Source organism: Chiloscyllium punctatum, chromosome 40 (assembly GCF_047496795.1).
Source record: "Chiloscyllium punctatum isolate Juve2018m chromosome 40, sChiPun1.3, whole genome shotgun sequence".
Classification (NCBI taxonomy): Eukaryota; Metazoa; Chordata; class Chondrichthyes; order Orectolobiformes; family Hemiscylliidae; genus Chiloscyllium; species Chiloscyllium punctatum.
The window spans coordinates 39,400,638-39,417,699 of record NC_092778.1 but is presented as its reverse complement, the minus strand read 5'-3'; the positions used below and the strand labels follow the sequence as shown (position 1 = coordinate 39,417,699).

Sequence of the window (17,062 nt, the reverse complement as noted above, 5' to 3'; positions counted from 1 at the left end):
AACAATACACTGGTAAATGTTATTAAAGCTTATTTATTTAAATGTCTGGAAAATATTTATAGTACTTCATTTTCCAGTTTCTTTTCTTGTAAATTGATCCAATTATCACTTCATCTCTTCAAAGATCATTGGCTTGTTGTTGAGATCTAGTTACTTCTTCAAAACAACCTTTTTGCATGTGTGTCTTGACAATGAATATCATAATGATACTTAACTGAAGGCAGCATAACCCCAGATGAAGGAAAGGTCACTAAATAATGAACTAGCACAGGAATTTTCACCAATTTTCCCTGCAGTTAATTAGTCTTAAATCCACTTACATAGCAATGACTTGGTGGTTGAATTGTAACTAGCCTGATTGATTGAAATGTTTATCGATAAAATTCAAAATAATGGCTGTGCTGTGATTATACTCACTCCTGCATGCTGAGAAAGCAAGAGCCAATTTGTATTCAGCAAACTCCCATAAACAACAACACGATAGTGACCAGATAATCTGTATTTTATGGATATTAATTGAGGGATAAACATTGTCAGGACATCACAATGACTCCTTTACTCTTCTTCAAAATAGTGCCTTGGGATTTTCTTATATTCTCCCAAGTGGCCAGATGTAGCCTTAGTTTAATACCTCATCTGAAAGACAGCATCTCTGATAGTGAAATAACTCCTCAAATTTGACACTGGAGTGTTGGACTTGATTTTTGTGCTCAGATCTCGGAGTGGGACTTGTACCTGGAATCTTGTTAAGATCACAGCTGATCTTTGACCTTAGCTACACAATTTCTGCACTATTCCCATATTACTTGATTCCCTTAGTATTCAAAAGTCCACGTTATGTGATCTAAATGGACTTCAGTAAGGCATTCAGCAAGGTTCCTCATGGTAGACTGGCTAGCAAGATTGGATCAATGGAATACAGAGAAAACTAGCTATTTGGATACAGAACTGGCTCAAAGGTAGGAGACAGACAGCAGTGGTGGCGGGTTGCTTTTTGGACTGGAGACCTGTGACCAGTGGTGTGCCACAACAATCAGTTCTGGGTCCACTGCTTTTCATCATTTATATAAATGATTTGGATGTGAACATAGGAGGTTTGGTTCATAAGTTTTCAGATGACAACAAAGTTGATGTTGTAGTGGACAGCAAAGAAGGTTACCTCAGAGTTCAAGGAGACCTTGGTCAAATGGGCCATTGGGCCAAGGAGTGGTAGATGGGGATTAATTTAGATAAATGTGAGGCGCCGCATTTTGGAAAGGCAAATCAGGGTAGAACTTATACCCTAAATAGTTAGGTCCTGGGCAGTTTTGTTGAACAAGGAAACCTTGGAGTACAGGGTTTATAGTTCCTTGAAAGTGGAGCTGCAGGTAGGTTAGCTAGTGAAGAAGGCATTTGGTATGCTTGCCTTTATTGGTCAGAGCATTGAGTATAGGAGTTGGGAGGTTATGTTGTGGCTGTACAGGACATTGGTTAGGTCATTTTTGGAATTCTGTGTTCAATTCTGATCTCCCTGCTATAGGAATGATGTTGTGAAACTTGAAAGTGTACAGAAAAGATTTACAATGATGTTGCCAGGGTTGTAGGATTTGAGCTGTAGGGAGATGCTGGATGGGCTGGGGTATTTTCCCTGGAACGTCAGAGGCTGAGGAGTGATCTTAAAAAAGTTTATAATATCATGAGGGGCATGGATAGGGTAAATAGTCAAAATCATCTCCCCAGGATTGGGGAGTCCAGAACTAGAGGGTATAGGTTTAAGGTGAGAAAGGTAAGATATAAAAGGCACCTAAGGGGCAACTTTTTCACACAGAGGGTGATGCAAGTATGGAAGGAGCTGCCAGAGGAAGTGGTGGAGGCTGGTATGATTTCAACATTTCAAAACATCTGGATGGGTATATGAATGGGAAGGGTTTAAAGGGATATGGGCCAAATGTTGGCAAAGGGGACTAGGTTATTTTAGGATATCTGGTCATCATCGAAGGGTCTGTTTCTGTGCTGTATAGCTCTTTACCAATTCTTTTAAGAATTTTATATACTTCTGTGAGATCTTCTCTCATTCTTTCATACCCCAGGGAATATCTGTACAGTCTGCTCAATCCTTCCTGATATCAAAAATTCCATAGATAAGGAGACCATACCTGCCCACAATACCTGTGGGGATCAGCAAGAATGATGAATTACGAATTGTCACAAACCTGTTCTACATATGGGTTTCCCAATATTTGGAGTAGATGTGGCTTGAGATGTTTAAATTCAGTAATTCCTGCCATTGTTGGCACCACCCTCCTTTTTTTAATACATTCTTGATATGTGAAGATCGGTGGCAGCGCTACCCATCCCTGAAGGCTGATAAGTCCCCAGGACCTGATGGTCTGCATCCCAGGGTACTGAAGGAGGTGGCTCCAGAAATCCTGGATGCATTGGTGATCATTTTCCAATGTTCTATAGATTCAGGATCAGTTCCTGTGGATTGGAGGGTGGCTAATGTTGTCCCACATTTTAAGAAAGGAGGGAGAGAGAAAACAGAGAATTATAGACCAGTTAGTCTGACCTCAGTGGTGGGAAAAATGCTGGAGTCAATTATAAAGGACAAAATTAATACACATCTGAATAGCAGTAACAGGATAAGTCAGAGTCAGCATGGATTTATGAAGGGAAAATCATGCTTGACTAATCTTCTGGAATTTTTTGAGGATGTAACTCTAAAGATGGACAAGGGAGATCCAGTGGATGTAGTATACATGGACTTTGATAAAGTCCCACATAAGAAGTTAGTGAGCAAGATTAGGGCACATGGTATTAGGGGCAAAATACTGTCATAGATTGAAAATTGGTTGGCTGACAGGAAACAAAGAGTAGTGATAAACTCCCTTTCGGAATGGCAGGCAGTGACCAGGGGTGTGCTGCAGGGATCAGTGCTGGGACCGCAGCATTTTACAATGTACATTAATGATATAGATGACGGTATTAAAAGTAATATTAGCAAATTTGCTGATGACACAAAGCTGGGTGGCAGGGTGAAATGTGAGGAGGCTGTTAGAAGATTACAGGGTGACCTGGACAGGCTAGGTGAGTGGACGGATGCATGGCAGATGCAGTTTAATGTGGATAAATGTGTGGTTATCCACTTTGGTGGCAAGAACAGGAAGGCAGATTACTACCTAAATGGAGTCAAGATTAGATTAGATTAGATTAGATTACTTACAGTGTGGAAACAGGCCCTTCGGCCCAACAAGTCCACACCGCCCTGCCGAAGCGCAACCCACCCATACCCCTAACCTAACACTACGGGCAATTTAGCATGGCCAATTCACCTGACCTGCACATCTTTGGACTGTGGGAGGAAACCGGAGCACCCGGACGAAACCCACGCAGACACGGGGAGAACATGCAAACTTCACACAGTCAGTGGCCTGAGGCGGGAATTGAACCCGGGTCTCTGGCGCTGTGAGGCAGCAGTGCTAACCACTGTGCCTCACCATCAAGTTAGGTAAAGGGGCAGTACAACAAGATCTAGGTGTTCTTGTACATCAGTCAATGAAAGCAAGCATGCAGGTACAGCAGGCAGTGAAGAAAGCTAATAGCATGCTGGCCTTCATAACAAGAGGAATTGAGTATAGAAGCAAAGAGGTCCTTCTGCAGCTGTACAGGGCCCTGGCGAGACCACACCTGGAGTACTGTGCGCAGTTTTAGTCTCCAAATTTGAGAAAAGACATTCTGGCTATTGAGGGAGTGCAGCAAAGGTTCACAAGGTCAATTCCCAGAATGGCAGAATTATCTTACGCTGAAAGATTGGAGTGACTGGGCTTGTATACGCTTGAGTTTAGAAGGCTGAGGGGGATCTGATTGAGACGTATAAGGTTATTAAAGGATTGGACACTCTGGAGGCAGGAAGCATGTTTCCGCTGATGGTGAGTCCCGAACCAGAGGACACAGTTTAAAAATAAGGGGTAGGCTACTTAGAACAGAGTTGAGGAAACACTTCTTCACCCAGAGAGTGGTGGGTGTATGGAATGCTCTGCCCCAGAAGGCTGTGGAGGCCAAGTCTCTGGATACTTTCAAGAAAGAGTTGGATAGAGCTCTTAGGGATAGTGGAATCAAGGGTTATGGGGATAAGGCAGGAACAGGATACTGATTGAGGATGATCAGCCATGATCATAATGAATGATGGTGCTGGCTCGAAGGGCATTTATTGTTTATTGTCTATTATCTTGAGAAGGTGCTGGTGAGTCACTTTCTTGAACTGATGCAGTCTATCTGGTGTTGGAACACCCTCAGTACTGCCAGGGAGAGAGTTCCAGAACTTCAAAAACTGAATTTTGACATTATGACAGTGAATGAACTGCCCTGTAGTTCAAAATCGAGATGGTCTGTGGCTTGGGAGAACTTGCTCCTTGGGGCATTCCCATATATCTGCTGCTCTTGTACTTCCAATCTGCGCATGCATCTTGTAGATGGTACACACGGCAGCCATTATGTGACAGCTTCTCTACTTTGTAGATGTGGACTGCCTGCAGTGAATTTTTGCTTTCTCTGACTGTATTCAAAATGTACAGCCTGCTGTATTTTCATTTAACTCTACCTGCCCAGTTTTAAATAACAGTCCTAACAACTTTACTGATTACAGAATGAACCTCTTTTTATTGAATTATATTTCTTTTTACCCAAATAAGAAGTCAGAGCTCTCTGCAATAATTAATGAGCGACTCAAAGATGAACTGCCTAATATTGTGTTGGGACTCAGCTGCCTCTGTTAAAATTCTGAATATAGTTTAAAATTATTGAAACTAAGTAAATATGAAAGATTTATTGACGATGTGAAAATATAATGTGGTGCATTTACAATTGTTTAAATGAGATTGCACCCTTTTATTTCTGAATTCAACTGAAATGCAAACATGTCCTCCATTATAACTTGCACTCAATCTTCAAACGACTCCTTCATCCCCAGGCCACCTGTTGTGTGTGCATTGTTAACATTTTCTCTTTTTAGTTTGGACATATCACAGTTTTTTTCTTTCCACATCTCTATAATGGAAGTGCTGCGTTATCTTTTCACGGGGAGACTGCAGAAACATTTTAAGCAGGATCTAACTGTGAAGCACTGCTGTCAAACATAAGATGAGAAGTAGTCTGCAAAGCCCTTCGTGTACCCTCTCCCCCTCACGCAGACAAAACTGAAAATACTACTGCAAAGATCTTCGCTTTGGGGTATTTTAGGGCTTTTTGGAGTCAATTATGTCGGATCTTCACGAACAGCAATGCAAGTAAACGTGATTGAATTCATATCTGAGAGATGGATACACATGCACACATCTACATAACCACAATTTTACTGACTTACGTCCGGATACACATTTCATCTTCACGCCGTGGCAAATAACAGAAGGCGAAAGGAGACACACAGAGAGAGAGAGAGACGAGGAGCACCCGGAACAGAAACGTCGCTATTATCTCACCTGAAGCAAGCATGAGGCAGGAGTAGCATCATTGTAGGCTCTCTGGGAAATCGACCCAGAGAGTGGAGTAAGGACGGAGTGAGGTGTCCTGCTGATTGCTCATTCTCCGGGATGAAGTTAACATTTGGCGTGCTCTCTGTGTCCGTTGCTTTGACTGGGGCGATAAGCTTCGTGTTCCTGGTGGTAGCAATTGGGACAGATTTCTGGTACATTATCGATGCCTCCAAACTGCAAACCTCCTCCAATTCGTCCGACCACCTCAGTTCCCATTCTGGGCTTTGGAGAACGTGCAAATGTAAGGCTATCACGGCAGCTTAAATTCTGGAGAAATTTCAAGTGTTTTCCTATTTAGATTTTTAAACAAATATTGGTAATATAAGAAATATTTACACTAATTCATCAAACTACCGACGACTGCAGAATAATATTGATTTGAATGCTTTTCCTTGTGCAATCTGGTTTCTGTCTGGCATTGAACTTATTATGCATCTTTACCTTGTGTTTTTGTTTACAGTTCAAAGCAAATGTTTTCACTTGATTAATCCGTTCTGGCAAGGAGACACAAACTTCACAGACTCGCAAAGACAACTGCTAAGTAAGTCTTGTTATGTGTTCTCTTCTGCAGCTTCTTAGTGTTCTTTTAAAACAATGTGTGATACAACCTGTTGTAGTCAACGGCCGCCATGCACGGAGTTATCAACCAAAGCTTTCAACACCAAGTATGGAATTGTGATAGATATTTAAAGTGCTTGATTATGTCCTTTTGGGTGACGTTAAACATGAAGTGCTGCACAAAGCTGGAGAAAAATACTTAACGTTTCTCTGACAGCGTTAAGTGGGCAGAAGTAAACAGAAGATGGGGAGATGCTTTTTCAAGGTTTATGAGGAAATTGAAGACATTTGCAAATGTCTGTCCTGAAAAAGAATGTGTAAAAATTTTGCCGGCTGAGTTGGGGTTTACGTGAAAAGTAAACCTCAAGATGCTGATCAAAACAAAGATGAATTTTTACTGGGAAGGATAACATTTGGAAGGATGGTGCAACAGGTTAACCCTGTGCAAGACTTTTCAATCGCCCAAACTGGGCACGGAAGCAATTACGAGCTCCATTATGGAATGGACTGGCCGCTTGCAGCAACAGTACTCTCGCCAGCATTTTATATACCGGACCAATCGAGCTTCATATAGGAACTGTACACGACGTTGGGCTTAGCTAGTCCATTGGAATTGAAGTCCACTACTTGGTTCAAATGTAAAGAGAATATCATAAATCATCTTGTGGCACAGTGGTTAGCACTGCTGCCTCACAGTGCCAGAGACCCGGGTTCAATTCCCGCCTCAGGCGACTGTCTGTGTGGAGTTTGCATGTTCTCCTCGTGTCTGCATAGGTTTCCTCCCACAGTCCAAAGATGTGCAGGTCAGGTGAATTGGCCATGCTAAATTGCCCCTAGTGTTAGGTAAGGGGGAGATGTAGATGTAGGGGTATGGGTGGGTTACGCTTCGGCGGGGCGGTGTGGACTTGTTGGGCCGAAGGGCCTGTTTCCACACTGTAAGTAATCTAATCTAATCTCAAAGAGGCTATTTGATTATATAGTATTTATTTACAAAGTCTACTTGATTAGATTAGATTTCCTACAGTATGGAAACAGGCCCTCCAGCCCAACAAGTCTACACCAACCCTCCAAAGAGTAACCCACTCAGACCCATTCCATCCACTCTATATTTACCCCTGATTAATGCACCCAACACTATGGCCAATCCACCTAATCTGCACATCTTTGGACTCTGGGAGGAAACCGGAGCACCTGGAGAAAACCCACACAGAGAATATGCAACTCCATAGTCGCCCAAGATAGGAATCAAACCCAGGTCCCTGGTGCTATGAGGCAACAGTGCTAATCACTAAGCCACTGTGCCACTCTGAAATTACTTTTAAAAAGAAATTTGACCAGACACTGCTACCTGAAATTGCAGAAAAAACCCAACAGGTCTGGCAGCATCTGTGGGGAGAAAGCAGAATTAGCATCTTGAGTCTGGTGATTCTCCATCAGAACTCTTCTCCAGCAATTTATGTCTTTGTTTCAGATCTCCAGCACCCACAATTCTTTCTTTCTTTGTTATACTCCTCTGGTTTGAATGGTAATTATTTTCATTCAGTGTTCCCATTTGGCAAATAAGTGATCATGGTAGATAATATTTGTAAGTTAACTTTACCATTTTAACAGTTCACTTCATATAGGGAATGTTCATACAAATATATCAGTGGAGCATCTGACTATGTAAAATATTCTATGTAATATACACAATCTGTTTGTGATTATGACCACAATAATATGCTGAGACCAAACATCTATCAGTTTGTTCTAAGCAATACTAGTGTATTGTGACGAGTAAATTTTCAGTCACTGTTAATCTTTTAAAAAAGAGTTACTAGCTGAAAATTCATGTGCAATGCAATAGACTAAAGAAGTTGAAACCAATAACAAAGATTATTTTTGGGATAGCACAAGTCTTTTGAATATATTTTAAAATAGATTTTGTCTCTTATAACATGATACTTTTTATTTCCAAACCTCTCTGACTTGAATTTAGTTGTTTGATAAGTTCCTTCACATTGTTCAGAGGTTACAAATCAAACCTTTCCAGGTTATACGTGATTATTTTTCACCTGTAGCCTTCAATCTCTCTCTTAAGCTTGCCTTTCTCGATTCTATCAATGTTTACATCTTCCTTCCTACATTCTCATTATGTTATAATCAGGCTCATTATTTTCCAAATCTGGATTTTACCTTCTTCACAGTTATATTCGCCTAACAATTTATAAAGCATAAGTTACATAAAGTCTTTGTTTTCCTGATTTATTTGACTCATGGTGTCCTATGAACTTTGGTGGACCATTCAAAGTGTTGAAGTTTAAATTAAACCTAAAATAAAGAAATAAGTGAATGGAGGTGGTCAGCATTATTCTAGTTTTATTAAGTACTTCTTTCTTCTATGGCTAATGTTATTTCAACACTTACACTCTACCAGATTATACCTCATAGAGCATGGCCTGATTAGATTTGACATCAATCATTATAGCAAAGGAATATAGGTAAAGAGTAGGCCATTCAGCCCGTTAAGTCTGCTCTTCCATTTACTATGACCATGGCTATTCGAACACTTCAATGCCTTTTACTACATTATCTCCATAACCTTATGTAATTGGCAGTTATAGAAAACCACCAATCTCTACTTTCAAAGCTGTACTCAAACATTAGGCTTTCCCAATCCTAAGGGGAAGACAATTCTAAATACTCTCAACCCTCTAAGAAAAATAAAATCTTCTTGTCTTGGTCTTAAATAGCATTGCTCTTATTTATAAATTGTATGCATGGTTCTTATACTCCCCAATTTAGGGAAACATCTTACCTGCATCTACCCTGTTTGTCCCTTTAAGTATTTTGTAGGTTTTAATGAGATCACCTTTCATTCTTTGAAATCCCAGAGAGGTTAAATAAACTACATGCTCAGTTTCTCTTCATAGGAAAGTCCTGTTTTCCCAAAAACAAGTCTAGCGAGCCTTCATTGTTCACCTTCAAAGGCAATCGTATCTTTTGTAAGGTAAGAAACGAAAATTGTACACAATATTCCAGGTACAATCTTACCAATCTTACCAAGACTTTACTACCCCTGAACTCACATCCTCTTCCAATAAAGGTTAACATTCTATTAGCCTTCTAATAGCTTGCTGCACCTGTGCCTTCAATGATTTATTGCTGGGGACCCCTATGTCGCTTTGCATACCTACATATTCCAACTTATCACCATTTAAGGAATACTCTTACCAACGTGATAACCTCACTTTTCCCACATTATATTCCATATGCCATATATTTTCCCATTTACTGAGCCAATCCAAATCCTCCTGAAATTGCTTTACATCTTCCTCACATCTTTCATGCATTCCTGCTTAGCTTGGTATTATCTGCAAATCTGGAAAAAAATTACATTTGCCCCCATGTCCATTTTTTTGCCAATCCCTAATCCATGTTAGTATATTACCTCCAAAATAGTATGCTTTAATTTTGATAATCAACCTTCTGTGGGGTGACCATATCAAAGGTCTTCTGAAAATCCAAATATATCTTGTCTCCTCAGTTTCTTTATCACATTTGTAAGTAACATCCTTAAAAAAAACTCCAAGTTTGTCAAACGTGATTTTCCATTCGTGAATCTATATTCGCTATGCCAAGCAGGACATTTTGTCCAACAGTCTGTTTACGTAGAAATGTAGAAACTAAGAGCAGGAGTAGGCCATTCGGCCCTTCAAGCTTTCTCTGTCATTCAGTATGATCGTAGCTGATCCTCCGTCTTCTATCTCAATTTCATATTCTTGTTTTGTCCCCATACTCCTCAATGTTTTTAATGTTTCAACAAAACCTATCTTTTCCTTGAATATATTCTGTTATTTGATCACTATTTGGGACCTTATTAAAGGCCTTCTGAAAACACAAATACACCATATTCTGTGATTCTCTCCCCTGTCTAGTCTATAGGTTATATGCTTGTTAAGTATGATTTGTCTTTCATAAAGCCATTGAGGCTTTGTCCAATCCTGTTAATGCGCTACGTGTTCTTTTATTGCATCCTTAATAATAAAATGTAGAATTTTCCCCACTCCCGATGTTAGGCAAATTGGTTTGTAATTCGCTGTTTTCTCTCCCTCCCTTTTTAAATAGTGGTGTTACATTTGCTACCCTACAATCCATAGGAACTGCCCAAGAATCTATAGAATTTTTGAAGATCACCAATTTATCCAATATTTCCAGGACCACTTCCTTCATTATATTGGGAGGTAGATTAGCAGGCCCTGGTGATTTGCCAGTCTTTAATCCCATTAATTTCCCTTGACCTATTTCTTACAATACTGATTTCCTTCAGTCCCACTATCTCATTAGGCATGGTTCAAGAACATTTCTGGGAGATTATTGTGCACCCTTTTGTGAAAACCAAACCAAGATATGCACTTAATTCCTCTACCCTTTCTTTGTTCATCATAATTTTTCTGCCTTCTGACTGCAAGGGACGAACATTTGTCTTTACTATTATTTTTCTCATCACATATTTATTGGAGCTTTTATAGTCAGTTTTTATATTCCTTGCAATTTTTACCTCATTCTCTGTTTTCCTACTCTTGATCAAATGTTTCATCCTATTTATTAAATTCTAAAATACTCCCAGTTCTCAAAATTGCTGTATTTCTGGCAATTTTATTTGACTTCCCTTTGGATTTAACACTATCCCTAATTTATTTTATGCATTATGATGGAGCAACCTACCTGCTTTATATTTTGCACCAGACAGGAATAAATAATTGTTGTATGCATATTCTTTAAATATTAGCCGTTGCATTTCCACCATTAACCCTTTGAGAAGGTTCCCCAATCCATTCTTGCTAATTAGTGCCTCATACCTTCATGGTTCTCTTTATTTAGGTCCAGGACTCTTCTTTCAGGTTTGATTACTTTGATATCCATCTCAAAGATGGATTCTATCATATTATGATTGTGATTTCCCAAGGGACCCACATAACAATATTGTTAATTCATAATTTCTCATTGCACTATATCCAGTCTTGAATAGCCTGCTCTCTGATTGGTTCCTCCATGTATTGGTCAAAAAATCACCATCGTATACACACTCCAAGAAGTCCACCTCCACAAAATGATTGCTAGTTTAGCTTGTCCAATCATTATGTAAATTAAAGTGACCATAATTACATTTGTGGAGGAAGTGCAGACTGCAAATGCTAGAGATCAGAGTTGAGAGTGTGGTGCTGGAAAAGCACAACAGGTCAGGAGACATCCGAGAAGCAGCAGAATTGATGTTTCAGGCATAAGCACTTCATCAGGAATGATTACAGTTGTACTCTCATTACATTAATCTCTGTGTAATGGAAATATAACTGTAATTATGGGTGATAATGTCTTTCCTTCTTCACTACTATTTGGGAGCCTATAAACAAGCTGCAACAACATTTTCTGTCCCTTGGTGTTTTCTATCTCCACCCACACAGATTGCATGCATGAATTTCTCAACCAATATCCTTCCTCACCTTTGTATTTATTACTCCTTTACTAACAATGATATCCAACCTCCTTTCCATTTTTATCTGTCTTTGCTAAATAATGAATACCCATGGATGTTCAGTTCCTTCTTTGGTCACCCTGTAGCCATCTTTCTCTAACTGCTATTATAGCATAACTGTTTATATCTACTTGTCTTCAAATTCATTAATCTTATTGTACGACCTTGTTACTCACCATTGCCATATTGTACACTATGGTCCAAATTGTATTTCTTTCATTTTGTTTTGCATGCAACATTTGCTCCTTACATTTCTGTTTTTTTGTTTCTATCTTGTTTCCCCTTCCTCTGTCTCCCTGCTTAGGTTCCCATTCCCATTATCACATCTTTTATGACAGATTCCAGCACTTACCCTGCTACTGATATAAGGCTGACAGGTCTGTAGTTCCCTATTTTCTCTCTTTCTTGAATAGTGGAATGACATTTTGCCTGCTTCTAATCTGCAGGAATCATTCCAGAATCAAAGGATTTTGGAAGATGATCAGCAATGCATCAACCATCTCCATAGCCATTTAATTCAACTCTCTGGGGGTCTTATCAACTAATAGTCCCATTAATTTCTCCAGTGCAATCTGTAATTATCATTGTTCTTGTACAAGCTTCACAATCTTTGCATCAAATATATCCTGAGGCATCACCCCCTTCCTCCATCAGAGACAGGGAAGCTCATGTAGATGCTGCAGAGATGCTGGTTTCCTATTCTTGATGAATTCAGGTAACATAGCATCAATATTTGGAGCTTTGCCCATGGCAATTGACTTAACAGTCTTACTTAATTTCTGCACTGTGGATTCAATATCCAGCTGTGTTAGGCAGGCTGTCTATACTGTTCTCCTAGGATACAATTCAAGGCAACATTCTATTCATTTTCCTGTTTATTAATATCAGTGATGAACTCGCTGTCTTTGTTTTCAATGGAGTTGACTGATTAGCTGTTGCCTTTTTAATTCCTTCATAAATGCCTCTAGCTTTCCCTGTGTTGGAGGATATCTAAATCATCTGACAAGATTACAACCAGTAATCCTTGCTACAAAGCCCGTAGTAGTCTACTGGATTTTGGTTTAAGTGGAATTTAGTGCAGTCAGTCCTCTCCCTTGGATTTCTCTTGCAATTAATAAGAGTCGATCACTTAAATTCTCCAACAGGTTCCACTGGAGTGATGTTAGCCTCGAAACAGCCAGTTGCTGAGAGTATACTTTTATAAATTATGTCTCAAATTGTGTTCCTTTTTGCTTCTGTACTCAGCCTGAGAATGCCGGAGAATGTTTGTTCTAATAGAGTTGATAAGCTCGAATCACAGAATCTTTACAGTGCAGAAGGAGACCATTTGACCCATTGTATCTGTACTGGCTCCTGAAAGAGCTAGCCAGCTCGTCGCACTCTCCAATACTACCTCTGTAACTCCCTAACTTCATCGCATTCAATATATATCCAGCTGTCTTTGGATTTTATCTGGGTAGGCAGGATGAGGACAGCATTTCTCCTTTAAATGAAAGAACTTTAAGAATTGCATCCTAACCGTGGTGCACACGAGGGAATGATCTGTAACCATCATGACCACAAATCCTAACTCCAGATCATCTATGGACATACTAAACTTTCAATCCAACTTGTGTTTTCAAAAAGAGGACTGCAATAGTCAAACATTGACCGCAGATGTAAATGCAGAGATTGTTTGATGGGCTCCTGTGTGGACCTATGAAACCACACCCATTTACAGAGTGAGAGAAATTTCTGACAGAAAGTTTAAATAAAGGAAGAGGTAACAAGAGCTGACTACCCAACTCCCTCTCAGGTGGGCGCCATCTCCTGCAGACATGTTTGTGTTCTTCCCTTCCAGGCATATACAAAAAAAGGGGTTAAAATGAGCTTCAATCCTGATCTCTGTGTGTTAATGGACTGTGTGTGCAAAGCTGGAAAGATCACAGCTTTGGGAAAGGCCATTAAACACTGCTGCAGTGGAGATAAAGGGAAAAAGACTGTCACTCTGAGTGTTGTCAGCCAGCCAGCCCCTGTCAGAAGAATCAGAACAAAGGAATTGCATTCAGTCTGCGAAACCAAGAATCTCAAAGTTGACTGTTCAACTACCAACGCCAATCCAATCTGTAACATCCACCGAAAGGGTGGTAAATGATCAACTATTTACTATTCACCAGCAAAGCTGAGGCCGGTCAATGTATCAGTTTTAAAACATTTTTTGGACTCACTTCTTATTCCTATTCCATGTCAATGTGTGTTGCACTATTATTTCTTCTTCTGATTTATAGCTAATAAACTCGCTCTTTTGTTAACTAAATAAAGCCTGGTCAAATGTCTCTTTTTTTAAAACATAAATTCATCCACATTAACCTTGTTGTGACCAACTGAGGGGACGGTTGAAAAAGAAATGGAGCCAGTTTACCCTACCTCACCTGGAAACTAAAAGATGTGGGCTACATGTGGACCTAACAGCGTTACAAGTTGGGACGTTTGCCTGGGGACTGGTCGTAACAGTATCAGTGTCCCCGCTGTCGAAATGGCACATGTTGGCTGTTTTTTTTTACAGTTGAATTTGGTGTTGATCAAATCCGAGGAAAACTTGGTTTTTGCAGCCATGGTTGGCTCCGAAACGTGGTTGTGAAATAAGCCACAAAGTTGGAAAGTGCTAGAAATGTGCACGGTCTCACTAACTTCCGCGTTTAAAACATGCATATTTATGGGAAATTTCTATGGGGCAGACGAGTCTGCAATTAATAATTGCTCCAAGGCAATTGATTGCATCTTCACCTTTGGATTCTGAATTTAATTGCCAAGGAACTGGTAATCGCAGGCTGTCTGAACACGCATTAGTTCGAACAAGCTAAGGCGACAGTACCATTGATGGGGTTGAGAGGTCAGTGGACTGGAAAGCCTTTAAATGTGACAGCTGCAAACTGAAAGCCTTTTTTCCTCAGAGCACTTGTTCTGTGTGTATGCTTTCAGTGCGTTGGAAGAGATTTCCAATAACGTGGAGGTCACGTCTATTACCTTGGTATTTTCCTTTTGACTTTGATCTACACTCCTCAGCAGCCAGCCTTCATAGCTCTGTCTGGAACACTCTACGTTGGACCTCTAATGATCAGCAGCAATAACATTTCCAGGAACAGGAGCAACAGCACTTAGTACAATGGCTGCCTATCTCCTTATCCATCAACTGCTCCACAGGACAGAACGGAATAGCCATAGATCTCCAGCTTGAGCAGGCAATGTAAACCCCAACACAGAGTTTACAGCCAGAGGATCAGCTTTCTGGACTGAGCAGCAATGTCTCAGGAGGGTCAGATTTTCTTGGCATTCCGCTCCATTAATGTTATGTAAACACAGAAAAATATCATTATCATGTCTGCCTGTGCAAGATAGCCAGGGAACTGCCATGATGCATTTATTCCACACCAGTCAAGTCTCCTATAGGTATGTGTACCTTCCAGCAGAAGCAGCAAATAGCTTCCGGGAAGCAGGCCTTTCCTCTAAGGACGTGGCTGGTGATACCTGTGAGGAGTCCAACCACTTTTGCACAGGTTAGGTACAACAATAGCACAAAAGCAGTCATTAAGAAAGTCGCTGGGATGTTAAAGCTGTACTTCAGGTATCTAGTCATTTCCCAGGGTTGCCTCTCAGTATGCACCAACAGGAATCTCCAGAATGATACTGATGAGCTGTATGTGGTGGAAAATAGATCAAAAGAGATGATTGGAGCTACATGTGGAGGAAGGTGTGTTTGAAAGAGGAGCAGCCTGATGTAATCAAAGCCCAAATAACCACAAACCTAGCTGCCAGGGATATACAGTCTGACAGAGGCAGCCTCCTATTGGTGTAAGGCTGCACAACCACCTAGCACATCAGTGTGTCATTGTGTCTTCCCACAGTCAACAGTCTATTTCTCTCACTTAACACCTTTTTCTTAACTTCTGTAGACTGACAGACATTTGGGAAATACTAAGCAATAACCGTTGCGATAATTGAGTACCGAAGTAAAATTTACAGTCTATTAAGATTGACAATAAAAAATGATATAATAATAAACATTTAAACACTCAGGTTATTTCCCTAGTGAGACAAAGGTGTCTTTTTCTTTCATTTCCTATTCCTGCAACGTGGTGCTTCTGCTTTGGTTGATATCCTTTGGATTTTGAAGTCTGTAAATCTTGCCGTAATTGCCAACCTGCATGTGCAGAGGCAGACTGTACCATTGAGACAGGAGGCAGTGCCCAAGGCTTTGATTAAGAAATGGGATCAGAAGTAAGAAGGAGGAATGAGAGAACCTCAAACAGAATCCTCACTCATATCTCCTCTTTGTCTTTCTTTCCTCTCATGGCTCACTTACATGGTCTGAGATGCATTTTGTTGCACTTTGTGGGAAGTGTTGAGCAGCCAAGGTGGGCATTTTTACATGCTGTTTAAGTTGACAGATGGGGTCTACAGAGATTTGCTCAGAGCAAGCATGCTGTTGGTTACCTATCACTTCTGGTGCTCCAGGCAGAGGTTACTCTTTCCATTAAGTGTTAACTCTGTTTTCTCTCCATAAATGTTGCCATACCTGCTGAGTTTCTCCAGCAATTTCTGTTTTTGTATGTTTCAGATCTCCAGCATCTGCAGTTCTTTTATTTGTATACCTCTCACTGGTTTCTTAAAACATACTTCAGTCCATGATCAAATAATCATAAGAGACATTTTAGGCCCTTATTTGCCCTTTCATTATAATCACTTTAAGTGTGTGAGTGTCTCCCGGATTTAAATCCGAAAATGGAAACTGAATATCAATAGTTCATGTTTATCATTTTCATAACATAATTTCTCCTTATGATCCCATGATCTATTCCGATTATATATGATCTCAGTTGCAGTGTTTTTTTTATGATAATTTCTTCTCTTTGTTGATCTCTCACCTCTATTCTGTCCCCACAGTGCAACTCCAATAACTGTTGTGCTCTGTACCTTCTTTTAAAGTTTCAAATCTGGTTGTACTGTTGCCCCTCTTCCTGAAGGAACTCCTGTAAAACTTGTAAAAGGTGCATACTTCAAAATGATGATTCAGAACGTTGCCTTCCATGTATTGTTGTTGTTAAAACTGGTTTCGTTTTGTTGTAGGTATTTTCGGTGATGTCAGGCTATTATTTGTGAGACAGAGATAGGAGTTGTGTTCTCAATCTCCTGCCTGTCAATAACTGACTGTTGTATTACACTTCACAACTAGCATGCACCATACCTGTAAAAGACATGCTCAAGGTATAATCACCCTATGACAACATGTTATCTGAGGGTATAAATGCTTTGGTCTCCATCATAAGTGGAGCCACTTGATGCATGACATGCTGATGGAAGTGTGCTAGTGTTTGTGTTTGAATCACTTCATATTCGCCCAGGTACTGACGTGGGAAGTTACATCTATACTGGGAGCTGTTATAAACATCCATTCAATTTCAGTACTTACAGTATCCATGAATAGTTCTCACATTATGTG

At 40.1% G+C, this 17,062-nt stretch overlaps 2 protein-coding genes across 4 annotated transcripts in view; one reads left to right on the top strand and one right to left on the bottom strand.

The window, feature by feature from the left end:
* The window catches only part of mettl22 (methyltransferase 22, Kin17 lysine), a 76,639-nt gene extending 71,023 nt beyond the window's left edge, over positions 1–5,616 (bottom strand). Inside the window, exon 1 of the mRNA XM_072559584.1 lies at positions 5,457–5,616. The gene's annotated coding sequence lies outside the window, so the exon portion shown is untranslated. The remainder of the gene's footprint in view (positions 1–5,456) is intronic.
* The window catches only part of LOC140464477 (transmembrane protein 114), an 89,232-nt gene continuing 77,737 nt past the window's right edge, over positions 5,568–17,062 (top strand). For all 3 annotated transcript variants that reach the window (XM_072559590.1, XM_072559588.1, XM_072559587.1), the window contains exons 1-2: positions 5,568–5,751; positions 5,971–6,051. In XM_072559590.1, coding sequence (XP_072415691.1) covers positions 5,568–5,751; positions 5,971–6,051 — 265 coding nt within the window. The remainder of the gene's footprint in view (positions 5,752–5,970; positions 6,052–17,062) is intronic.